Below are 26,326 nucleotides of genomic sequence, written 5' to 3'. Positions count from 1 at the left end.
ATGCCCAAAGTAACCCTAAACAGGCAACCAGCTGGTTGACCTGCATATCTGCTTCCTGATTGGTTAATCTGAAAACTATAACCTGAAGTGTTGCTTAATGAAGCGGCAGGAACACAACTTTACCAACAAATAATTGTTTTGCAAATGGATTTCTTAGTGTGGAAGTCAAAGGGTTAAGAAGGGTAAGATAGAAAAAGTCTGTTCTTTTGAGGGACTAATGTAAAAGTTTTGTTTTAATACTTTAAAGTCCTGAAAGGTGGCAGCAAGTTATTGAGTTCCCCTCTGATTAGATTGACTTCCCCTCTGATTAGATTGACTTCCTGAATATGATTCCGACAACATTTGACCAGTTTCAGACTCTTTAATGTTGCAAACGATTTGAGACATCTTTGCAGAAGTTTTGTCTTTTACATAAAGTATTCAGCTTCTTATTAAAACGTTGAGTGTTTGCATGTCTGGGTGTTTTTGCTTAATGAACCTTAATGATTCCACCGTGACTTGTTGAAGCGTTATGGGAGCTCGTCTGAAGCCATGAACCAATCAGCATGTTTAAATGATCATCTCTGGATGAGCTCAAGCTTTAGTTCTGATGTTCATCATATTTAGTGACGAGACTGGGGTCACCTTTCTGGAAATCAGCCCCTTATTGGATGATCACAACAAGACCTCTGCTCCCGCTCAAGTTTTTTTAAAAGTATGTATTTACAATTATTCGTACTTTTCAGCTCCAGCGTTCGTTCATTTTTTTTTTAACGTGCCCTTCCTTTAAAGAGATCATACACACATCGGGCGCATGACTACACACAAACACACTGACTGACAAAAAAAAGAGAGACAGAGAGAACAAGAGGTCCGGAGGCTAAGTAAGCGGTGCACCAGGTTATGCGTCATTTACCACAGCTCAATAACAACCTCTCTCTCTCTCCGCCCGACACACCTGGTCACACAAAATGACACTCGCTGTCCTCTGAGACAACACACACACACACACACACACACACACACACACACACACACACACCTGCTTTCACCCTATGCTGGCCTTAACCAGACACATTACATCCCCTACTCTACTATCTGCTCCTGACAGATGTAGTTATGTAATGGTTTTGATGGCTATTGATTTACACGGCAGAGCCAGTTAAGAAGCAGAGAAAAATGAGATTTTAAAATCAACATGGCTTCGAGGTGTGTGTGTGTGTGTGTGTGTGTGTGTGTGTGTGTGTGTGTGTGTGTGTGTGTAATGAAGTATAAAAAGAAGACTACCAGTTGACGCAGGTGAGAGAGAAAAACATGGATCAGAGAGAGGTCAGCAAAAACATTTAGCTGGAGAAAATCAGATGGAAAAGAGCAATGTGAAAGACAGAAAACATGCTAAACTCAGTGTGTGTGTGTGTGTGTGTGTGTGTGTGTGTGTGTGTGTGTGTGTGTGTGTGTGTGACCTTGGCGTGGCCCGGTGGTAAAGTAGGGCGTCAAGAGAGTCAGTGTAAGGAGCAGCCAAGCGTTGTCCCTCAGATTAGCGCGGGCTTTATTGCTGCCACCAACCACTGGCCTGACAAATCCTCTTATTTCATTTTACCTACCTTTACCTCCGCCCTTCCTCTTTCTTCTTTTATTTCTCTAAAACCTCCCCTCCCTCCCTCCCTCCCTCCCTCCCCCCATTTTTTTTCTCTTCCATATCTGTGGTGGCTTTGCATGGCTTCACCTTCCAACCTGCAGTTTTCCCCTCACAGTGCAGCAGCTCTAGTTTGTGTTTCCTCTGGAATGATTTTTTTCCTTTTTGTTTTATCCCTCCCCACACCGATACAGCTATTTCTCTTCCTTCTCAGACTCCCCTTCTTGCCCCCCCCCTCCCTCTCTAGTGTGATGAATCTGTAGACAGGGGCTAATAATTGTACTTCAGCCCAAGTGCTCATTTTTCTTTGTGTTTGAAAGCTGTGACAGGCAGGAGCTCTTTTTACTCTCTACCTCCCCCCCACCTATTCTCTCCTCTCTCGCTCCCTCTCTTTTCTTTCTCACCTCACACAATGGGTGAGAAAAATAACTCAGGGTTTACAAGGTCATGCTGTCTAGTGGTGAGGACACGCTGGGGGATTTGGAGGTTGGAAGGATTTCCTCAAAGGTGCCGTGTTGAGGCTTCAATAAAAAACAGAGAAAAGTTATAGATTGCAGGCGGATCTACAGGGGGACATAAGTGTGTTTGATAGTGAACAGGCTCACTGAATCACAACTACAGTGTGTCTGGATCCAAATGTTAGAAACGCTGGTTCTCAGAGTGTTTATAAAAGAGCACACCACAAAGACTGAGGTGGAGAGAAACACCCTGCTTTGGCGCATGTGCCAATAAAACAGAATCTTTGTATTGCATCTTGCAACTTTCATCATTTTCTAAAGAAAGCTACTTAAAGTCGTTCTATGTGATTTTTCACACTTAAATGTTGAACTCAAGTTTATCCTCTGAAAATAACTCTGTGAGTCATGACTGTCTACAATGGGTGTAACACCCGAGTCCCACTGTCTGTGATGTTTTCAGAGTTTTCAGAGTCCTATCTTCACTTTGTTTACATCGCCCGGACGGCCGGCTGACTCCTCCCCTCTTGTATAAAAGTTGTTTAATTGAGGGACTAGAGAAAAGAAGAATAACATACTGTACTCACTGCTTAACTGTGTTTCTAGATCACGCTCATTTCAGGTAAATTTACATGCAGTGTGAAGATACCAGCATAATAAAGATCGCTAGCATTAGCATGCTAACACAACAATGCAGCGCAAGTTGTTTTGGTTTCATGCTGGTGCTCAAGGGCGACATCTGCTGGATCAAAACATCACATATAAAGCCTTTAAAATTCCCCTTTGAAATAAAAATTCGCGTTTTAGAACAAGTGTGTTGCTTTAATAATATGCCAACCATGAAAGATTGTCTATAATGTATCAGTGTACATTCTGCACAGCGACATGGGAAGCCCCACTTCCCTGTTTACCTCTAAAACTCTCACAAGGACAAATATTTAGACACATGCACACTGATAGACACTCTTTTGTTTTTTTTAAAGATTAATTTTTGGGGCGTTTTGTGCCTTTAATGGAGAGATAGGACAGTGGATAGAGTCAGAAATCAGGGAGAGAGAGAGAGAGAGTGGGGAATGACATGCAGGAAAGGAGCCACAGGTCGGATTTAAACCCGGGCCGCCCGCTTGGAGGACTACAGCCTCCATACATGGGGCGCGCTCTAACCACTGCACCACCAGCGCCTCAGACACTCTTAAGATACAGTTGATTTTTTCCACCTTTTAATTGAATTAAAATGTCTGTTTATAAATCTGCAAAACAAGACGATATAAAAAGGATTTTATTTTGAAAAAGCAGCTCTTTCCTTTTTTTGATAAAATACACTAATTAAGTACAAAAGAGTCTAGGGAAATGATCATCTTGTTTCTTTTTTTATGCCGTAGTTGTTACAATAAAGGCTTGAATGGAAGTCTGCAAGCAAAGCAAATGTGCAGATATCGAATGGAAATAATATTTCCATTGAGTCTACAGGGGTACTTTATGAAAATTGATCAACCGTTTTAATCACAATGTCATCCTCAAAAAAAGAGGGAGCGACGGAACGAGAGCAGGGGGAGTAAAGACTTTTATTGCCGGCTGTAGTTAGATGGTAAATTTCCTCCTGGCAGATATTTATTGAGTTAGTTAAGTCTGGAGAGAGCTTTAACATTGATTGTGATCATTAAATATATCCGCTCGAAATGGCAACATGGCACTCCCTCAGCCCGGTGGAGCCAATGGGAGCAGAACAAAGGCATGATCAAATCAATCGTCTCATAATTATTCTCTGAGAGGTGGAATTAATCACGAGGAGAAATAAAAACAATAATGGAAAATGAAATGGTTCAGTCTTAAACAATTTTACTGGCCAAATTGAAATCAAGTCGGTGAAGGGGAGAAAAAAAATAAAAATCAACTTGTAAATCCAACTAATTAAAATATCATTCCGAGGTATATCGGTTGTTTGGTTTACCCCCGGCTTCGGGTTGTTAGATTGTCTTGTACTGTTATTATTAGAGAGAGTGATAAAGAGACAAAGAAATGAAAGGAGACAGAGAGAGAGTGTGTCCATGTGTGTGTGTGTGTGTGTGTGTGTGTGTGTGTGTGTGTGTGTGTGTGTGTGTGTGTAGGGATGTTGCCGGGTCAAAGGATCAAGGTCCTGCTCCTGTGAGAGCCGCGATTCTCTCTGCTCGCCGCTCGCTGAGAGGAAGTGTAGCTCATTGATTAGCTATCAGATGATTCCGATAGGGCCTGATCAATAGGACTTTGTATGAGAGCCAGGCAGGACCCCTCCCCTCCTCACTCAGACACACACACACACACACACACACACACACACACACACACACACACCCGGGGATGAGACACTGCAGTGAACGGGGTTGTTTGTGGCTCTCATGAAGATTTCTCCTTTGTGTCTGAGTCCATCCCTCCGATCGAAGGGTAACCTCAATCGCTCCATCTCTTTTCTAAAGCTCCACTTTCATAGAGTTGTCATTGATAAGCTGCACCTGCTGCAGGCACGAGGTGTCTCACACTACATGTACAGTGGTGTGGCTTTGTGAGTGCACTGGTTCCAATGTGAATCTGACTTTAGACATGTAGAATATGCAGGTAGCATTATGAACGAAGAACTTGCAGGGTGGAGACTTATTGATCAGACTGATTTTTTTTTAAGCATGTATTAGCATCAGTTTTCATGATATATAATAGTCCACACACAGTTGATATTGTTTCATATGCTTCATTGCATGTTGAAACTTTCTCCTTAAGCAGGGAGGGGGATTGAAAAACAGAAAACTTTGCAGAAGTCTCAGGCGTGAACGCTGACGAGGCCCTGCAACAAAATGTTGAATCATTTTGAATGAAGTCATAATTCGATAGCAGTGGAGTGTGTGACATTGCACGAGTAACACCCAACATTCCTTCTCAGGAATGATTTTTTTTGTAAGTCTGAGATTGTGAAAAGTAAACAGGAAGTGTACAGTTTTGAACAACAGAATGCCACAGGGCAGACTTAACTAAATTAACTGCAGGGATCTAACAATAGACTGAAAAAAACTAAAAGGCTGACATCTTTACTGTGTGTGTGTGTGTGTGTGTGTGTGTGTGTGTGTGTGTGTGTGTGTGTGTGTGTGTGTGTGTGTGTGTGTGTGTTGTTTGTGTGTGTGTGTGTGTGTCTGCAGACTGAACATAGTCCAAGTTATTTTTAAAACTCAAACAACCATGCAGGTGAACTCTAATGTTTGAAACCTTGAGTCATAGTTACTTCATGGGACATAAAAGTGTAAAATGCTTTTATATTTTAGACTTTGAAATGTGATTATATAATATATAATAATAATAATAATAATAATAACAACAGATTATGTTATTTCTTAAGAACCTTTTAGAAATTAGTTGATTTAAAGGAGATTCATTCTGGACAGCTATGTTTGTTTTCTCACTTTATTTGTCACCGAGGTTAATATGACACACACAGTGCAGATAGTGTGTGTGTGTGTGAGTGTGTGTGTGTGTGTGTGTGTGTGTGTGTGTGTGTGTGTGTGTGTGTATGTCTGTTCCAGGTATATCCTGTGCTGTGAAAGGACAGTGATAAGACACCTGTACTCTCACTACAGGACAGATTAAAACAGGTGACTTCTATCAGTCTGTGAGCAGGCTACGTGTGAAGGCCCCGGCATGTTTCTGTTGAAGGTGTGAAGGTGTGTTCTGTGAGTTTAGTCTGAACAGTGAGGAAAATTATGGAGAGAAAAATATGGCTATAGCAGTATTGAATAGTGGGGAAAACTCTCAGGTGTGTGTGTGTGTGCTTTTGTGTGTGTGGGCCAAATCACGCAGCAGGCTGGTTGATCTGTACTTTGCACTCCGGTCAGACATGAAGCTTCCTAAAGCTTCTAAACAAAGCAGAGTAATCATGTTTTTTTATTAAATACGTCATCAAACACTGTTTAACGTACACATTTATTGCATGATGCTTCTCGAGAAACAACCCGTCTTGGTCAGACTTTAAAGCTTCTCAGTTTATCATCTTCCTACACAAATATCTCCCCCTAATGGCCTCAGAATGAACACACCTCTACTGTTTCTAAAAATGATTTACACAGTTTTATTAAATCTTCTCTCTCTCTCCCCTTCCCTTCTTCTTTTTCTTTTTTTTTTTTTTTACAGATATCACGATACTGGACTGCTGATGTTACTAGAGCAACTTACGGCACTCGGACTGCCAAAAAGCACAACGTCTCAAAAGCGTCCCAACAGCGTCCCAAACAGCGGCTCCAGGGCAGCCACCAATCCACTGCGAACCTCAAGCCAAGAGTCCAAAATAAAAAAAACAAGACGATAAAAACAACGAAAAGGGTCCTGGACTCTGGAGGAAAAAAAAACAAAAGATCTTCCACCATCTGTATTTGCTATTTCGATCGACACGGATCATCCCAGAGGAAAACCTCCAAATTGTTACCTTGACTTAACCAGAGTTTAAATTGTTGAAGTCAAATAGGAAACAGAAAAAAAAAGTCCATATCGTTTAGCACATGCCCAGACATCAGGATATTGTAAATACTGTACAGAAAAGGGAATATGGGACATTCATAAGAAAATACAGTTATGACAGAATAATGTAAATAGCCATTGTAATCATACCTCAAGTGTTTATTAAACCCCGAGTGTCACATGTCCATTAAACCTGATTTCTTCTATATTCCCCCAAAAAGATTTAGCACAAAGATTAACAAATAATAATTTCTGTATCAGAAAAAGAAAACATCAACATCCACGTAGAACTAGAACAGGCAGACAATGAAAACACATAAAAACAGCTCTGTTTGATTTTCCATGTGTTGCTGGAAACAGATGAGGAAACCTTGTGTTGTTAGCTCGATGGGTCACTTTGCTCAGAGAAAACTTTTTAAAGAAAAAGAAAGAAAAAGCCCCCCCCCCTCCCCCAACATTGTAAAGTATCACAGCATAAGAGTGTTAAAGACCCCTCCACACTCTATAGTGTGTTTTCGAGCCCCCATAGTGATGTGACATATCCAGAAGGACTCTCTTGGTTTGGCAGCTCTCTTGTACAGTCAGAGTACATTCTTATTCTTTTCATACCTAATTGGACTTCACCGTGACCTGCTGCCCCCCTGCACCTCCTCCTCCACCTCCACCTCCTCCACCACCTCCTCCCATCAGAGGGCTTGTATGCCCGCCGACCTCTCCGCGACCAGCCGCTCGCTCAGCTCCCACAGGCTGGCGGCGCTGCTCTGGTCCTGGGCCTGCATGGACGGCATGCAGCGGAAGCAGTTGTTGAAGTACATGCCTCCTAACCCCTCCAGCTCAGGAGCCGCGGCGCAGTACACCGTGGTCGCCGACCCTTGTTGCTGCGGACACACAGAAAAGAGGAAAAACGAGTTTGAGACAACGAGAAGATTCAAAAACACAGAGGACTCACACACACACACACACACACACAGACAGACCAGTAGGACGAGTCCGGTCCTGAGAAAAGAGAGAGAGGGGATAACATCTTTAGAGACACATCAATCTAAACACACACAGTCTGTCTCTCCCCGCTCCACCCCGACGGGCCGACGGTGACTGGGTCATATTGCCACGGGAAGAGCATAACTCCCTGATGTACATATATTTATATACATATATTTATTTATTTATTTCTCTACCTGCTGTGTACAGGACCTCTGGCTATATGGGACCATGTGAATGCTAACAGATGCACAGACTCACAGAGGAGAAGGTGGACATGTCTGGATGGTAAATCACCCTGGAAATCACAGCTTTTTATGTCTACATGTAAAAAAAGAGCAGGTTTCAATTCCATGGTTATGAAAAAAAATGTATATTTTCACGTGATGTGTTAAGGAGGTTCAGCCAGGCTTTTGGTAATAATGCAAAGTATGATTCTGTACCTTATGGTTTTAAATCATAGTGTGGGTTTGATGTAGTTAAGCAATGTTTTCACAAAGAATACACAAACACACAAGACAGAAAGACACCACAAGACCTCGCCCTCTGCTTTTTCTTAGTCAAGTTCTTTTTTTTTTTTGAAGCCAAATCTAAAGATCAAACCAGAAATGGACTCTGTTTCATGTCTTAAAAAAGCTGAGACACTCTGTAAAAGTCACTCCACAACCTGTTAAGTTCTCTAATACATCCCGCCCATCAGTCTGTAATTAACAGGGATATTCTTGGGGAGGTGGGGGGGGGGGGGAGATTTCTGTGACATTTGAAAATGAAAGTTGAAAACTGCAGCAGAATAAACACGTCAGAGAGAATTACACACATAACCCCCCCGACTGCTCAAAGAGGGATCTTTTCATGTTCGCAGCTCCGGCTAAAAGCTGCTGTGACAGCTTCCCCCTGCAAACTCGCGGGGCTTGGAGACGACTTCTGTAAGGCCACATGAAATGGCTCGCTTGCTTTATCTCCCAATGAGAGGCGGCGAGAGTGAGATGATGGGGGGAGGAGGAGGAGGAGGAGGAGGAGGAGGGGAAGACTGCTGTGAAGAGTGAGGACTAATGTTCAGCACAGAGCACTGGCACCATGTGAGACAATCTCATATACACAAACAAACATGTAGAAATGGAGCTGTGAAAAACATGCCAGCTGTTTGAACAGCTTCCTAAAGCAGCTGTGAGACAGAAGTGCTAAAGACCATTCACATCTGAAGCACTCGTACTTTCATATGCAAGTACAAATAAAAACACACAGAAATGCAAAATGCAATGACAGAAAAACACCCAAACCAGTTACCAAGAAGTATTTTTCCTCATCACACACACGCTCCCCCTCCTCTAAGTAAACTTCCGGCCATGCAGGAGGAGCTGCTCTGGTTGGTACAGCGGCGTCACAGCGACAGATTGAGCGTGTTTGAAGTGCAGCGTGATGATAGAGGCGGGTAAACATCAGATGATGAAAGGGCAGCATCTCTCTGTGCGTCGCTGTCTGTCTGTCTGTCTCACCTGCCAGCAGGGCGATAACTTCACCCCCGCCTCACACGTCGCCGTATCAAAGGCAGACAAATGCCAATGCAGTGTCTCCGAGTTTCAGGTTCACACGCGTTCAGTTTAACTCATCTCTCCCCCCCAACCAGCTTAGGGCATCTGATTTAGCTCGTCTGAAAGCGAAATGTCTTTTAACTGCGCTGGAAGATTTCGGTGCCTCGGACGCCCCCCCTTGAACTTGGCTGACTTTTACAGCACTTTGTGTGTGTGTCCTGTTACCAAACACTGCATCTGCAGTTAGCTGAAATCTTTTTTTTTAACATCCAAAGTTATGTGGCTTCCTCCGAAAGGAACTTTTCTATATTCCAAATTAGAGATTTTTCATAGACTTCTGTTGCTCTCCATGCAGTTAGCAGCGCGTGCAGCATTACATGTCTGTGTGTGCTTATCTTATTGGTGTTTAGCTCATCCCCCTCACCACTTGACCTTGTGACCCCCCCCGGAGAAGATAAGGCTGATGAGATTAGGCATTAACATGCTCCACCACCCACCACAGCCGTCCATCATGCTGTTTGTGTGGAGCACGCTCGCAGATCAGAGGCACTTGGTGTAAGACGTAGTAAGAAAAAGGGAACAAGAGAGGGGGTGTGTTCCAATACTAATATTCTTTACATTACACATAAATACATACAGTATTCATATGTGCATGTCTGAACAAGAGCATGCGTCGGCACATGAGCACCCGAACATACTCACATACTAACACTTGGATCGGTCGACTTAAAGGGTAAGAACATCAGTTAACAGCTTTTTCTAACTCTGTAGATTCTGCCTGTAAATGTATCTATCTATCTACAAACTGATGGATGTCTTTCACTGTGTTCTATCGTCTGCAACTTAATGTGGATCATTATCTTGTGTGCAGTAGTTTCAGAGTGTGCTGTTTTAGCTGCTCTGTACTCCCCAGAGCCATCCACTCTGACTTGGACTTGATGTGACATGTACTGATGGGAGCGTGCCTATGGTCCCACATTTCTAAGATTTTTTCCAAAATTAGGCCCTATGTTCGTAAATTTGTATCAGATTTTATCCCCCTTTCTCCCAATTTGGTCGCCAATTACACCCAACCTATTATCCAGTAGCAATGGACTACAGATGGAATGTAGCTGTTAGCTAAATCTGGTGTCCTTGTCCTTTTAAATAAACAAACTAAACTAAGTAACACAGAGGCCTCGCATTGACTAGCTTCCTGTCAGATCAGTCGAATGGACGCAAACCATAGTTTGCAGTGCTTCAATGCCTCTGGAAAGCCGGGTTGGCATAGAGAGGGGGGGCTCCTGGGAGGCTTGGAGTCACTTTCCAGCCCTCTGGAGGCGTCATAGGCTCAGGGAGGAAACGTTAAGGAAGGCTTAAATTGAAGGGAAATGTAGGAACACAAGACCTAATTTTGAAAATGTCCTAGAAATGTGGGAACATAGGGCTGACTTCGTACTGACAAGATATATTTCCAATAATAATATAGTACTAAGAAGCAGCCATGCAATGTCGCAGGTTATTGCAAAGGTTTTTGGAGAATGAAGTGCACTTGTTTATTGGGATCAATCTGCTGTAATGTGGTTTATCTGTGTATGCATTTGGCCTATTGGGAAAGCCAGTCACACAGATCCCCCATCAAATGTCTTATTCTGGGCCCCCAGAGGCCTTCTCTACATTAGAAACTAGTTCAAGATATCAATTTATAAAGCTTCTGTTTGTCATTTATTTATTTCAAATATCTTCCTTTTCTACTTAAGGGGACTTGGTCTTTAACTTTTAAAGATTATTTCAAAAAGTTTTCACATGTGCCATGTCATTGACGACTACAGAGATTCAAAAGACTCCACTTAAGAACTTGAGACTTGACCAGGAGTTTTTTTTTTTTTTTAATAATTTAGGGTCTTCCACAAAAGTTTAACAGCAGAAGAAGAAGGGACACAAGTGAAGTACATCCAAGCAATCCTAAATCTAGAAAAACCCTAAAATAACAATAAAGCATGACAGCACCTGAGCAATACCACAAACCAAAGGAATGGGACGGCACCACACGAGAGCAGACTTTGTTCTTTGTGTATCAGTTTCTGTGGGTTTTTACAAACACACCCAAATGCTGAAGGAGAACTCACAAACACCCCTGCAATAAGCAGCGATGAGTCTGCACTAAGCCTGGGATCTTCCAAAAAATGGCTCTGAAACTGCTCCGGGATCAGATCCAAGTCTTCCAATCTCCAGTATCGACTCATCACCCAAAGACCTCATGTCACGGGCTTGCAATAGAAACTTCCTTGTATAGAGTTTTGCAATAATCAGTCATTTGAAAACTACTTGTTGAGCGTATTCAAAAGCAAAAAGGGGGAGATGTGATGTCGTCGAGTTATCAGTAATGTTGCTTTTTGCCGTGTTTCTGTTCCGTGTCTTCCTCATCCAAAAGTTGTACTCAGCTGTATGAGCTATCTCTGATCCTATGCATGTGACCTTTGACCCCCTTACCATCTGTAGGTATGACATTGACCTTTCCCTCTGACCTGGATGTAAATAAACCCAGAACTGTAGAGCAGTCTGTTTTTGCCCCCCCCCTGTACATACAAACCCCCTGTAAATACGAACAGCTATGCATGCTGAAAACCTAGCAATTCTTTCAGGTACTTTTATAATCCCCCAGATTCTCATATGGCATGTGCTGTAAAAACTGAATAATTTAAAAAAAAGTAGAAAAAAATAAAAGATTAAAAAATACAATAAAATAAAAGTTTAAAATAAATGGGTCGGTAATATTGTTGGGCAAAATCCTTCTCTTGGACAGTGTGTGTTGAGACTTCCTGTTTTTCTTACTCCTGTGGGTGATTCTCTTCCCTTTGCCTGTCCTTCTGTGTTTCTGCTCACCATCTGTGTCACTTGTTGTCGTGCTGGCGTTTGTACAGCAGCGAGGGTTGAGGCAGAGCGGGAAAAAAAGAAAAATGGGGGGGGGGGGGGGGGGGAGCGTTCACCAGCTGACCTCTGATGGCACTCCAGTTCAGCAGCAGCAAGTGCTACATGTTGGCAAAGATATAAAAGCCTGGGACACTATTTGAGGAGTTCAGTTTCCTGGCATGAGCGACTGATCATTACAGCATATGTCCAACTCTTCTCATATAAAAAAGCCCCTCTGGATATGACGTGGGTTTAAAGAAAATGTTTTGGTTGGAACCAAAAAAAAAAGTTTTTTCTTGAAATTTCTGTCAGCCCGCTTCAATTTTTTATTCACGGTTTCATAAGTTCATCACGGGCTGATAGTTTCTCCTAAATGACATAATACCCTATTTGAGTCACATTTAAGAAAACTAACAAGTAGAGTACAAGATTATTTTCTTCTCCTATTCTATACAGTAGATAAAGAAATCCCTTTTTTTTTTTTTTTCAAGTGTCCAATATAACAAAGGTGCAGCATACATTTAGGAAACATGTTTCCTGGCTTGTAGCTGCGGTTAAGGGATCATAGAGGAGTCCAGCAGTTTTTGCCTCAGCCCTCTGCCCATCCTTGTAGACTAACTATCTATATGTGGGAATCCAAAAAAGGATTGTGATTCTGTTTGTTTTTTTCCAGCCTGTGATGTTAACAATTGATGGAGGTGTCTGATTTTTAATCTGTGCTAAAGATATTTTACATTTAATAAATAACCATTGAAATCAAAAGAGTCTTGTGTGTGTGTGCGGTTTATACATTTATGTATGCAGTTTATGTGTGTGGATGCATGTAAAGGTGTGTGTGTGGATGCGTGTAAAGGTGTGTGTGTGGATGCGTGTAAAGGTGTGTGTGTGGATGCGTGTAAAGGTGTGTGTGTGGATGCATGTAAAGGTGTGTGTGTGGATGCATGTAAAGGTGTGTGTGTGGATGCGTGTAAAGGTGTGTGTGTGGATGCGTGTAAAGGTGTGTGTGTGTGCGCACGTACGTGTAGCTCTATTTTTGCCCTCAGTCATGCTAACCTCTGGCCCTGTTTTGCTCTATTTTTATGTTTTCAATGTTTGAATGTAATTTTCAATTGGGGTAAATTTTGTTTGTGATAGTAAATATTCTTACTTTGTTATTTTTACTGTATTTTATTTTAACTTTGTTGAATCTCTTAAAGGCTTTAAATGTGATTTTTTTATGACAAACTTTAAACATACAAAATTTCCCCAATGTCAACTCATTGCAGCTACAGTTAAATTTACAATAGAGAAAAACAAGGGAACTACTATGTGGTTAAAGGCTTCATATGTGATTTTTTGATCCAGCAGATGTCGCCCTTGAGCACCAGCATGAAACCAAAACAACTCTCGCTGCATTGTTGTGTTAGCATGCTAATGCTAGTGATCTTTATTATGCTGGTATCTTCACACTGCATGTAAATTTACCTGAAATGAGCGTGATCTAGAAACACAGTTAAGCAGTGAGTACAGTATGTTATTCTTCTTTTCTCTAGTCCCTCAATTAAACAACTTTTATACACGAGGGGAGGAGTCAGCCGGCCGTCCCGGCGATGTAAACAAAGTGAAGATAGGACTCTGAAAACTCTGAAAACATCACAGACAGTGGGACTCGGGTGTTACACCCATTGTAGACAGTCATGACTCACAGAGTTATTTTCAGAGGAGATACTTGATTTCTACATTTGAGTGTGAAAAATCACATAGAATGACTTTAAGGTGAGGTTTTGAGATAAGCCCTCGTGGGTTTCTACCTCACCTGCACATGTGCTTTATTTTTTATCTGTTTCATTTTTCTGTTTGACTCTTCTTTCAAAAAATGTGCAAATAAACTAAACTAAACTAAACTAGAGGGAATTCTGGGTAACCCGGTCTACCTCCATATAGGATGACCGCTCATCCAGGAGAAGAGGAGATTAGCACCTCAAACTCTTCACCCTGACACTCACAGTGCGTCACTCTGTGGTGACCTCTGAGACCCTGACTGGAGTGTGCCAGAGTTATAAACATGCTGTGCTTTTTGTCAGTTACTGGCATCGTGATAAAATGCATTTCAGACGTTACACATCCCAAAGCGCTGAATATATACACTACAACCTTTTTATGTGAGTCGGATCAGGTCCATAATCTAACCGCAAGACTACCCCAGAGAATCCCCTCCTCGTGGCTCTCTCCAGTGATTAGTCTCCCTCTGGTCATCTGTATGGACTAAACTCTATTTCATACCGTCCATTAGCCTACTGGCTGAGGGCTAATACTCACCTACGGGCAGTGGGCTCCCCTGGGTAGCATTAAAGACAGGATGGAGGGACAAGCCTCCCCCCCTCTTTCTCTTTCCGCTCGATGTGTCAGTCTTTAAACCATGCACCCCACTCTGCCCCTTCTCTTTTCCATCAACCATCTGCAGCCCCCCCACCCGCCCGCCTCCACCTTCATAACTTACAGAATTGGGCTTACAGTAGCCGAGGTCTCATGAGTACACAAGTCACAGTAGAACCTTTTTGCAGGTAGTAAATGGATATCTTTACCCTGGAGTCCTTAAACATAGACTTTCTTTCTTTCTATATAATCATACTGAGTGATGTAGTAGAAGATGAGTGGACGGAGAGAGAAAAGAGACGAGGAATAAACTATGTAGGAGTGACAGGAACACAACACAAAGCAGGGCAGCCCCCCCCCCGCGCCCTTTCTCTCCCTTTACCTCTGTGCGCCAGATAAGATCAACTAAGTGTCAGTCATAAGCAGCCTCCTGTCACACTGTGATTGTTCAACTGAGTGTGTGTGATTGTGTGTGTGTAAATGTGCAACACTGATGCATACATTTAATGCTTCTGTGTTCCAGGGAACAATAGAGGAAGGAAGTGAGAGTTGGAGGGAATGCAAAGGACAAGAGGGGGAGGAGGAGGAGAAGAAGGAGGAGGGGGAGGAGGAGGAGGAGAGGAGAGGAGAGGAGAGGAGAGGAGAGGAGAGGAGAGGAGAGGAGAGGAAAGGAGAGGAGAGGAGAGGGAAGGAGAGGAGGAGGAGGAGGAGGAGGAGAGGAGAGGAGAGGAGATACGAGGAGAGGAGGAGAGGAGAGGAGAGGAGAGGAGAGGAGAGGAGAGGAGAGGAGAGGGGAGGAGAGGAGGAGAGGAGAGGAGGACACAAGAGGAGAGGAGAGGAGAAGGGAGGAGAGGAGAGGAGGACACAAGAGGAGAAGAGGAGGAGGAGGCATAAAGATGAGAGGAGAAACAAAGAGAGCAGAGGAAGGAAACAAAAGAGTAGAGGAGATAAGGGAGCTAGGGTGCAAGGCATCCAAGGGGAAAACGACGAGGAGTCAGAAGGACTTGCCCAATGACTGTGAAACTATCTCATTTTTTATCCGGCGAGAGGACTTCCGAAGTGATCCGCACAACCTAATTATTTTCCCCCTAATAAAAGCAACATATGCTAAGACAATAAAAGGCCTTATTGGACACCTATTCATTAAAGAGGAGCAGTAAAAAGGAGCAGGGATTAGCTTTTTAAAAGGGGCCTTTCTTCTGGCAGCAAAATGGCCTCAGTCTTCCTTTAGCATGCCCATATGGGTGCAGAGCTCACCACCATAAAAGATCTGAATTATACATGAAGAGACCTGACTGCTTTATTAGCTGTGATCGCCTTTTTTTTCACTCTCACCTGAGTGCGTCAGTGAACCCTATACCTCCAAGTTTGGACTGCATTACTGTTGATTCTCACATACAGTGCATTGACGCTAGACGCCTTGCAGTTTTGAGAAAAAGAAAATGCTCAAATGTAAAAGTACATATTGGTGAGGACAAGCATTCAGCAGCAATAAGATGATCTATAATTCACAGGTTTGGTTATGTTGGTAACACCTGGTTGAAATGGAAAGGGCCTGCCGGTGACTCACGTCTGACAGTTTGACACGACCAAGTCATTATTCCATATGGTCAATGTACTGTGACTGTCACTATGTTTCTATTATGAGCAGAGGAATGCTGTCTGTGTGTCGCTGTGTGAGTGTGTGATGAGCTGGTGTAATAGGGCCACACACAGGTGTGTGTGTATGCTCACCTCCTCACTGATGCACAAGCTAATTGGTCTCCTGCGGCAACCTGACATAGTCGCACACATTCTCTCACACACACATTTTCAGGTGCGCAAGTATCAACCCCCCAACACACACACACACACACACACACACACACACACACACACACACACACACACAAATACATAGTGTTGGAGAGTCAGATCGTGATGTATAAAGAGAGTGCAAATAAGCACACATGCATGCATGCGCCCGCACATGCACAGGCAGCCTGCAGAGTGTGTTTCCAAATGAACTCATTATCACAGTGCTGACTCTAAGTGAAGAATGACACCTGCTCATACTGTCCTCACGCCTACGGTAAAGTACTGTAAAGCTGCCTCCAAAACTATACCTCCAAAAACCCACAACACAGGAAAAACTACATAAAAAATCTGATATTTGGATATGTTTATGTTGCGACCTAGAAATATTTGCATGCAATTCAATTTGACAGAAAGAAAGCACACTACACTATAAGTTAGTACTGTATATAATATTATTTCACATTTGTTTCATTTGTTAATTAAAAAAAAACATACAGGTACTGTAATTTCACATTAGTTTACACAGAAATTAAAGTCTTTATATGTGTTTTAAATGTGATTTTTCACACTTAAATATAATATAAATCAAGTATCTCCTCTGAAAATAACTCTGTGAGTCATGACTGTCTACAATGGGTGTAACACCCGAGTCCCACTGTCTGTGATGTTTTCAGAGTTTTCAGAGTCCTATCTTCACTTTGTTTACATCGCCTGGACGGCCGGCTGACTCCTCCCCTCGTGTATAAAAGTTGTTTAATTGAGGGACTAGAGAAAAGAAGAATAACATACTGTACTCACTGCTTAACTGTGTTTCTAGATCACGCTCATTTCAGGTAAATTTACATGCAGTGTGAAGATACCAGCATAATAAAGATCGCTAGCATTAGCATGCTAACACAACAATGCAGCGCGAGTTGTTTTGGTTTCATGCTGGAGCTCAAGGGCGACATCTGCTGGATCAAAAAGTCGCATATTAAAGAAACATATTCATATTCATATGTATTTGCAGTCTGTATGTTATGTTCTTTTGAACAGTCAGCCTGACCCATCAGAGTGTGACACTCATCTAGTGCCTGTTACACTGTGAAATATACAAACACGCGCTGTCTTTCTGGTAAACACACTAACACACACACACAGTGCCACACATGCATGCATACATACTAACACAAACTGAAGGTAAAAACATTACAAAACAAACAAACAAAAACACTAAAGAGCAGCAAGAGATGAACTGTGTTTACCTTTTTTTATTGGTATTCTGATCCATGTGTTTGTGTGTTCCCATACACTCTTGTGAGTATGTCTGTAATTGCATGTAAAGGTGTGTGTGTGTGTGTGTGTGTGTGTGTGTGTGTGTGCGCGTTTGTCCAAGCTGACCCCATCTCGGCACTCCTGACCGGTTGAATGCAGGCTGCATAAATTAGCGCTGATGCTCTGCGATGTAATTATGCTGCTGTCAGGACGGCCCCTCTACTCAAATTCATTTTAATAAAGTTGGTCTCCAAGGTTACCGACCGGGGGGTCACCTTCGGTGTCAGCCCCTATGGATCGTGCCCACGGAACATTCTAGAAGTCTGTGGTTGGACAAAGGTAACACTGTAACAGCCTGAACTCCGTAATACAACACACACACACACACACACACACACACACACACACACACACACACACACACACACACACACACACACACACACACACACACACACACACACACACACACACACACACACACACACACACACACCACTAACAAACTCAGGATGGATAGATTTAAGTGGAGGAAAGCAGAATAAAAAAACAAAAAACACAAGAATATAAAAGGCGCTACAAGGACAGAAAGGAGGAGAAATAAAAAGTGTTGAGGTTTGGAAGGTTGAGTAGAAAATGTGAAGAAAGAGGGGGAGTTAAGAAAGGGTTAAAAGGAAAGAGGTTGGAGCGTGAAGCAGAGGAATAAAAACGAGAGGAAGAGAGTAAAAGAGAGGGCGACAAAAGGTAAAGGGACAAGGAGAGGGCGAGGGAGTGTCTCTCTTGGCAGATGGTGGGGTGTATTCTCATTTGTCCTGCTACAGTGTGTGTGTGCTTACAATAACCTCCAGGGCAGAACTGCAGCACAGAACATGCTCTCAATTAGACAATAACACAGACCTGCACACAGCCAGGAGAGGAAACACACAGCACAACAAATAGTTCAACACAAAGGGACAGTGGCCACTGAAACACTACCAGCTGGACGGATGAATAATAATAATAAATTAGATTTATATAGCACTTTTCTAAATACTCAAAGACACTTTGACAGGAAACAACAACAAAAACTAAGAGAACAATACATCAGAAGTAGTGTTGAGGGAAGAGGATGAGAGTCAGTGGTTGTAGGCGGTGATGAAAAGGTGAGTTTTTAGGGATTTCTTGTATGAAGTGAGTGTGGGGGAGTCTCTGGTGTTTTTTAGGGAGAGAGTTCCAGAGGGTGGGAGCGGCAATGGAGAATGAAGTGCTGTATAAGTTTACAGTGGATACATTCAAAATACCATCAGATGTTTGACTGTAAAGTAGTTGTGCTTAATAACAGTAGAGGTGTTATTCTGTCAGATCCACCAATTGGTAATTAAGACGGGTAGTGAACCATTTGCTTTGAAAATATCTTAATCAGAAATATGTTAGATATTTCCTTATAGTTATTAGTTATTTATATCAGTGATTCTCAAAGTGGGGTCCGCAAACCATAGCTTGGAGGTCCGCGGAATAATTTACAAATAATTGTAAACGTGTGCTTTATCATTGAAAAAGCATATCTACAAACTGTTGACCTCCTGCACCAATAAAATCAGCTATTTTGTCCAATACTCCCGCCCACTTTAGTTTAGTGCCATTAGATCAATTCTGATATGATCATGACATGTCTGTCACTTCAGAGAGCGCAACTATAAAAAAAAAACTCAAAAGAAAACTCCTCGGATCCAACATTTTCTCCAAGTTTATAAAATGAATTACTTGGAAAGTTTAAAAGTAGCCTAATTCTATCGTTGCAAAGTACATAGTACATTATTACATAGTATTAATATATGCTTATCAACATTAAGATAATGGGGGGGGGGGGGTCCTTGGAAAAACGCTCACCTGAAAGGGGTCCATGGTGTAAAAAAGTTTGAGAACCCCTGATTTATATGATCGGAGTTGAAATGTTTAAAAGAGAAATCAAGGCGTAAACTGACTCTGCTGGATGTTCCTTATTAACTGACACATTTTGACAAACCCATTAAGCAGTATGCGACATAAATGGCCATCAAGTTACAGTATACATCTTTTCTACTTATATTCGTACATCTTATTTGAGATGTTCACTAACTTCAGGGTGCATATAATGCAACACATAATGTATGTATATATATATATATATATATACATATATATATACATATATATATATATATATATATACTCTGCAATCTGTTGAAAACTGGACAATATTTATACATCAAAAGTGCAATCTATACATGAACCATGCAATATCTACGCTGTTAATCCATCAGTGTGTATTCATATTTGTAAATATTGTTTATATTCTCAATTACCTGCGCTTGAACATAGATTATTACTTATACTACTTTATTATTGCTTTCACTTGGTACTTATGCTTATTATATTGTTATACTATTTTTATTTTATATTGTGAACTTATCTGTACTTCCTACTGATTTTTGGTGTTATGAGCAACTGTAGCAAACAAATTTCCCCCTGGGATTATAAAGTATTTCTGATTCTGGTTCTGATGATGTTTTCATACTAATGATTTGAAGAAGCTAAGAAAAGCATCACACAAACCTCTCTGGCTGGCTATGCAACAGTGTAATTGCACAAACGTATTACAGCCCTCTGATTTTCAGGAATTATTACCCAAATTGAATGAATAATACATTCACTGTAAATACATACGGTATGTGATTCAAGTTATTTAGTTACTGAGGTATCCTACCAATCATATCCTTATCAGCTGATATGAACTCGTCACAATCCTCTCTGACTGAATTTGCATATTTCATTGTCTGTGTTTGAAAATGTAACATTTTGAATATTGAAACATCAGTGGGCGTTCTATCGGATTCACACAAACAATCTCCCTGCACTCTCTTTGTTCTGCTCTCACTCAGTGTGTGAAAGTGTTTAACCCATCCGTGTGGGCCGGGGTGACTTTGACTGCCTGTGTAATGGTTACAGCCGCACGCTTTGTTAGCTGCAGGTAATTTATGGTTGAACTGGCCTGATAGTCTGATACGATCGACTGCTCCGACTGTCTATAGCAGCCGAACCCAAAGACACAGAGGAAGACTCTATCTGAGGAGGGAAGGTAAGAGAGAGAGACAAAGGGAAAAATGAACTTTGATAACAAGATGCAGAGAAATAGTTCTAGAATGAAATGTGTGACAAAAGTAGAATGAGCACACTGTAAAAAAAAATGACGACAACTTATTTTACAAAAAGTGTATGTTGTTACACTGTGTTGTCAAAACTCTTTGGTTACAGTGTGTTGTCATTTTGTGTTGTTACACCGTCTGCCACAGAGTTGTCATGGTGTGTTGTCATAGTGTGTTGTCATGGTGTGTTGTCATAGTGTGTTGTCATAGTGTGTTGTCATAGTGTGTTGTTATGGTGTGTTGTCATAGTGTGTTGTCATGGTGTGTTGTCATAGTGTGTTGTCATGGTGTGTTGTCATGGTGTGTTGTCATAGTGTGTTGTCATAGTGTGTTGTCATGGTGTGTTGTCATGGTGTGTTGTCATGGTGTGTTGTCATAGTGTGTTGTCATAGTGTGTTGTCATAGTGTGCTGTCATGGTGTGTTGTCATAGTGTGTTGTCATGGTGTGTTGTCATGGTGTGTTGTCATAGTGTGTTGTCATAGTGTGTTGTCATGCTGTGTTGTCATGGTGTGTTGTCATGGTGTGTTGTCACACTGTGTTGTTACACCGTCTGTCACAGAGTTGTCATAGTGTGTTGTCATGGTGTGTTGTCATAGTGTGTTGTCATGGTGTGTTGTCATGGTGTGTTGTCATGGTGTGTTGTCATAGTGTGTTGTCATAGTGTGTTGTCACACTGTGTTGTTACACCGTCTGTCACAGAGTTGTCATAGTGTGTTGTCATGGTGTGTTGTCATAGTGTGTTGTCATGGTGTGTTGTCATGGTGTGTTGTCATGGTGTGTTGTCATGGTGTGTTGTCACACTGTGTTGTTACACCGTCTGTCACAGAGTTGTCACGGTGTGTTGTCATGGTGTGTTGTCATAGTGTGTTGTCATGGTGTGTTGTCATGGTGTGTTGTCATGGTGTGTTGTCATGGTGTGTTGTCATAGTGTGTTGTCATGCTGTGTTGTCATGGTGTGTTGTCATGGTGTGTTGTCACACTGTGTTGTTACACCGTCTGTCACAGAGTTGTCATAGTGTGTTGTCATGGTGTGTTGTCATAGTGTGTTGTCATGGTGTGTTGTCATGGTGTGTTGTCATGGTGTGTTGTCATAGTGTGTTGTCATAGTGTGTTGTCACACTGTGTTGTTACACCGTCTGTCACAGAGTTGTCATAGTGTGTTGTCATGGTGTGTTGTCATAGTGTGTTGTCATGGTGTGTTGTCATGGTGTGTTGTCATGGTGTGTTGTCATGGTGTGTTGTCACACTGTGTTGTTACACCGTCTGTCACAGAGTTGTCATAGTGTGTTGTCATGGTGTGTTGTCATAGTGTGTTGTCATGGTGTGTTGTCATGGTGTGTTGTCATGGTGTGTTGTCATAGTGTGTTGTCATAGTGTGTTGTCATGGTGTGTTGTCATAGTGTGTTGTCATGGTGTGTTGTCATAGTGTGTTGTCATAGTGTGTTGTCATGGTGTGTTGTCATAGTGTGTTGTCATAGTGTGTTGTCATGGTGTGTTGTCATGGTGTGTTGTCATGGTGTGTTGTCATAGTGTGTTGTCATAGTGTGTTGTCAGAGTCTGTTGTCAGAGTGTGTTGTCATAGTGTGTTGTCATAGTGTGTTGTCATGGTGTGTTGTCATAGTGTGTTGTCAGAGTCTGTCACAGAGTTGTCATGGTGTGTTGTCAGAGTGTGTTGTCATGGTGTGTTGTCATAGTGTGTTGTCATGGTGTGTTGTCATAGTGTGTTGTCATAGTGTGTTGTCAGAGTCTGTCACAGAGTTGTCATGGTGTGTTGTCATAGTGTGTTGTCATAGTGTGTTGTCATAGTGTGTTGTCATGGTGTGTTGTCATAGTGTGTTGTCATAGTGTGTTGTCATGGTGTGTTGTCATAGTGTGTTGTCATAGTGTGTTGTCATAGTGTGTTGTCATAGTGTGTTGTCATGGTGTGTTGTCATAGTGTGTTGTCATAGTGTGTTGTCATGGTGTGTTGTCATAGTGTGTTGTCATAGTGTGTTGTCATGGTGTGTTGTCATAGTGTGTTGTCATAGTGTGTTGTCAGAGTCTGTCACAGAGTTGTCATGGTGTGTTGTCATAGTGTGTTGTCATAGTGTGTTGTCATGGTGTGTTGTCATAGTGTGTTGTCATAGTGTGTTGTCATGGTGTGTTGTCATAGTGTGTTGTCATAGTGTGTTGTCATGGTGTGTTGTCATAGTGTGTTGTCATGGTGTGTTGTCATAGTGTGTTGTCATGGTGTGTTGTCATGGTGTGTTGTCATAGTGTGTTGTCATGGTGTGTTGTCATGGTGTGTTGTCATGGTGTGTTGTCATGGTGTGTTGTCATAGTGTGTTGTCATGGTGTGTTGTCATAGTGTGTTGTCATAGTGTGTTGTCATGGTGTGTTGTCATGGTGTGTTGTCACACTGTGTTGTTACACCGTCTGTCACAGAGTTGTCATGGTGTGTTGTCATAGTGTGTTGTCATAGTGTGTTGTCATAGTGTGTTGTCATGGTGTGTTGTCATAGTGTGTTGTCATGGTGTGTTGTCATGGTGTGTTGTCATAGTGTGTTGTCATAGTGTGTTGTCATGCTGTGTTGTCATGGTGTGTTGTCATAGTGTGTTGTCATAGTGTGTTGTCATGGTGTGTTGTCATGGTGTGTTGTCACGGTGTGTTGTCACGGTGTGTTGTCATGGTGTGTTGTCATAGTGTGCTGTCATAGTGTGTTGTCATGGTGTGTTGTCATAGTGTGTTGTCACGGTGTGTTGTCACAGTGTGTTGTCATGGTGTGTTGTCATGGTGTGTTGTCATAGTGTGTTGTCATGGTGTGTTGTCACGGTGTGTTGTCATGGTGTGTTGTCACGGTGTGTTGTCACGGTGTGTTGTCATAGTGTGTTGTCATAGTGTGTTGTCATGCTGTGTTGTCATGGTGTGTTGTCATGGTGTGTTGTCATAGTGTGTTGTCACGGTGTGTTGTCACGGTGTGTTGTCATAGTGTGTTGTCATGGTGTGTTGTCATGGTGTGTTGTCATGGTGTGTTGTCATGGTGTGTTGTCATAGTGTGTTGTCATGGTGTGTTGTCATAGTGTGTTGTCATAGTGTGTTGTCATGGTGTGTTGTCACGGTGTGTTGTCACGGTGTGTTGTCATGGTGTGTTGTCATGGTGTGTTGTCATAGTGTGTTGTCATAGTGTGTTGTCATAGTGTGTTGTCATGGTGTGCTGTCACGGTGTGTTGTCACGGTGTGTTGTCATAGTGTGTTGTCATAGTGTGTTGTCATGGTGTGCTGTCATAGTGTGTTGTCATGGTGTGCTGTCACGGTGTGTTGTCACAGTGTGTTGTCATGGTGTGTTGTCATAGTGTGTTGTCATGGTGTGTTGTCACACTGTGAATGAGTAATGCAGGTGAAAGCGACGACAGGCTGAGAGAAATCATGGAGTTGCAGAGCAGTTGAGTTCTCAGCGTCTCTCTGGAGGTGTGCTGAGAATTAGATTGCATTAAAGTCTGACAGTCCATTCATCTGGACTAAACCAAGAAGGAACATTTAGTTAATTGAATGATTAATAAATTCAGCTCAGTCACACTATTTCACTCCCGTGTTGGCTTTGAAGAAAAATGTCTGCCCAGTGGGAGACATCATATATCACTTGTTTAAAACCCAGAATATAACTCGAGTCCAGCTGTGAGTCACAGAGGGGAGATAGTCCAGAGGTGGGATCAAGTCAAAGTCACAAGGAAGTCTCAAGTCCAGAGTCCAGTCCCAAGTCAAAAGTCCTAAACTGCAGGGAGTCTGCAGAGAGCGTGGGGCTGTACAGCACAGAGTTAAGCTGCTGTTGGACTACAGCGGACTGCCATAGTAATCAGTTTTATTTTTTCCACAAATTCAATTTTTTCCATTTTAAATTTACAGAATTGTGTGTTTTACGATCGTGTTTTCTTTTGGATCAGACCAGAAGATCAGTCAGGGAGAATTTTGATCAGATCTGGAAATAGAGATAAGATTGAAAAAAAAAATCGACTTGGCTTATTTGATTTTTTTAAGTAGTAGTGCCCAGGTTACCCCCCTGCTCCCTCTGGAACCGCCCCGGCATCCAAGTGAAAAGCGGAGTCCAAAAAGTCATCAGATCTGTGACTCTGTCCAAGTCGTGTGACTGGAAGTCCAAACCCTCTGGGAGAAACAGCATAGAGTTGTAAAACCTTGTGCTCTGTCCGTCTCCCTCTCTGCTTATCATCTCCCTCTGTGCAAAACAAGTCTTTAGAGTGCAACCGGAAAGTCAACCAATACCAGTCTTTGTTACACAAACAGGCACACAAGTTTTCCACTTCCCTTCCATTCTGTAATAAAGACAAGCACAGACCCTTGCTCTACCTTTCCCTTCACTCCCCCTCATCTAATCCAGTTAGGCAGGAACATCCTCACCCACTTCTCTCCTTCCCTCGTACCTCTTCTTCTTCAGGATCGGCTACCCTAATCTGGTCTGTCAGGCCAACCAGGTCCCTGACTATACTGTTCCTCGTTTCATCTCCCACCTTCAAACAGAATGGGGATGCTTTCATTACGCCTGCTGAGTGACAGGACGGGGAGTCAGGTGGAGACAGGCCCCGTGATGTGGACAGCACTTTTGTCCTGTTTAAATGCACTAATGGAGGATAAGAGGCCTGTCACTGGGACAGGTGAGATGGGACGAGACAGAAAGACACAGACGTGATTTTAGAAATGCAGAGAGAGAGAGAGAGAGAGAGAGAGAGAGAGAGAGAGGAGAGAGAGAGAGAGAGAGAGAGATGAGAGAGAGAGAGAGAGAAGAGAGAGAGAGAGAGAGAGAGAGAGGGGTGTGCAATGTGTTGCATCAGAAAGCAGAGGGTGCTGGAGAGCGAATGCACCCCCCCCCAATCTTTCACCTTATACAGACTTTTTTGACACTCTGAGGGCAAATAAATGTGACGGGAAAAGCAAATTTAGAGCTTTTTGCCTTAAAGGCTTTATATGCGACTTTTTGATCCAGCAGATGTCGCCCTTGAGCTCCAGCATGAAACCAAAACAACTTGCGCTGCATTGTTGTGTTAGCATGCTAATGCTAGCGATCTTTATTATGCTGGTATCTTCACACTGCATGTAAATTTACCTGAAATGAGCGTGATCTAGAAACACAGTTAAGCAGTGAGTACAGTATGTTATTCTTCTTTTCTCTAGTCCCTCAATTAAACAACTTTTATACACGAGGGGAGGAGTCAGCCGGCCGTCCTGGCGATGTAAACAAAGTGAAGACAGGACTCTGAAAACTCTGAAAACATCACAGACAGTGGGACTCGGGTGTTACACCCATTGTAGACAGTCATGACTCAGAGTTATTTTCAGAGGATATTCTTGATTTATATTATATTTAAGTGTGAAACATCACATATAAAGACTTTAAGAGAACAAAACTTCTTAGTTAGCCCGAGAACACCTGATTGATGTTTTGCAAACACAAGAGACCAAGAACTGTGTTATTCCTGGGGTGGAACACTCCAATTTCAGTGTTAAATAAACACACAAATCACCGGGTTAACACACACAGTCATCTGAATCACACATCCAGTAGGCAGCCTTTTGGATAGATAGCACCTGCATACAGGAGGAGGGGGGGGGCTCACAAATAGGATTTGGAGAGTGGAAGGGGGGGTGAGTGGTAGCAGCGGGGTGCAGGGTTAGTCCATAAATAGGATTGTGTAGGAAGCAGGGCGAGCTAAATAGGATTGTAATGTACAGGAAAAGGGTGTATAAATAGGATATGAGAGTCAGGGCAGTGTTCTCACTAGTTCCACGTCCCTGTGGTATACAGGTTCTCTAGGACT

The 26,326-nt window shown here is 42.4% G+C and overlaps 2 protein-coding genes across 2 annotated transcripts in view; one reads left to right on the top strand and one right to left on the bottom strand.

The window, feature by feature from the left end:
- The window catches only part of LOC110003133 (transcription factor Maf-like), a 50,354-nt gene extending 43,887 nt beyond the window's left edge, over nucleotides 1-6,467 (top strand). The window contains exon 3 of the mRNA XM_065957385.1: nucleotides 6,220-6,467. The gene's annotated coding sequence lies outside the window, so the exon portion shown is untranslated. The remainder of the gene's footprint in view (nucleotides 1-6,219) is intronic.
- The window catches only part of wwox (WW domain containing oxidoreductase), a 142,461-nt gene continuing 122,090 nt past the window's right edge, over nucleotides 5,956-26,326 (bottom strand). Inside the window, exon 9 of the mRNA XM_065957381.1 lies at nucleotides 5,956-7,421. Coding sequence (XP_065813453.1) covers nucleotides 7,230-7,421 — 192 coding nt within the window. The 3' untranslated portion in view covers nucleotides 5,956-7,229. The remainder of the gene's footprint in view (nucleotides 7,422-26,326) is intronic.

The sequence above is a fragment of the Labrus bergylta genome, chromosome 7, assembly GCF_963930695.1.
Source record: "Labrus bergylta chromosome 7, fLabBer1.1, whole genome shotgun sequence".
Lineage (NCBI taxonomy): Eukaryota > Metazoa > Chordata > Actinopteri > Labriformes > Labridae > Labrus > Labrus bergylta.
Note: the sequence above shows the minus strand (reverse complement) of the source record. Positions and strands in the feature narration are given on the sequence as shown.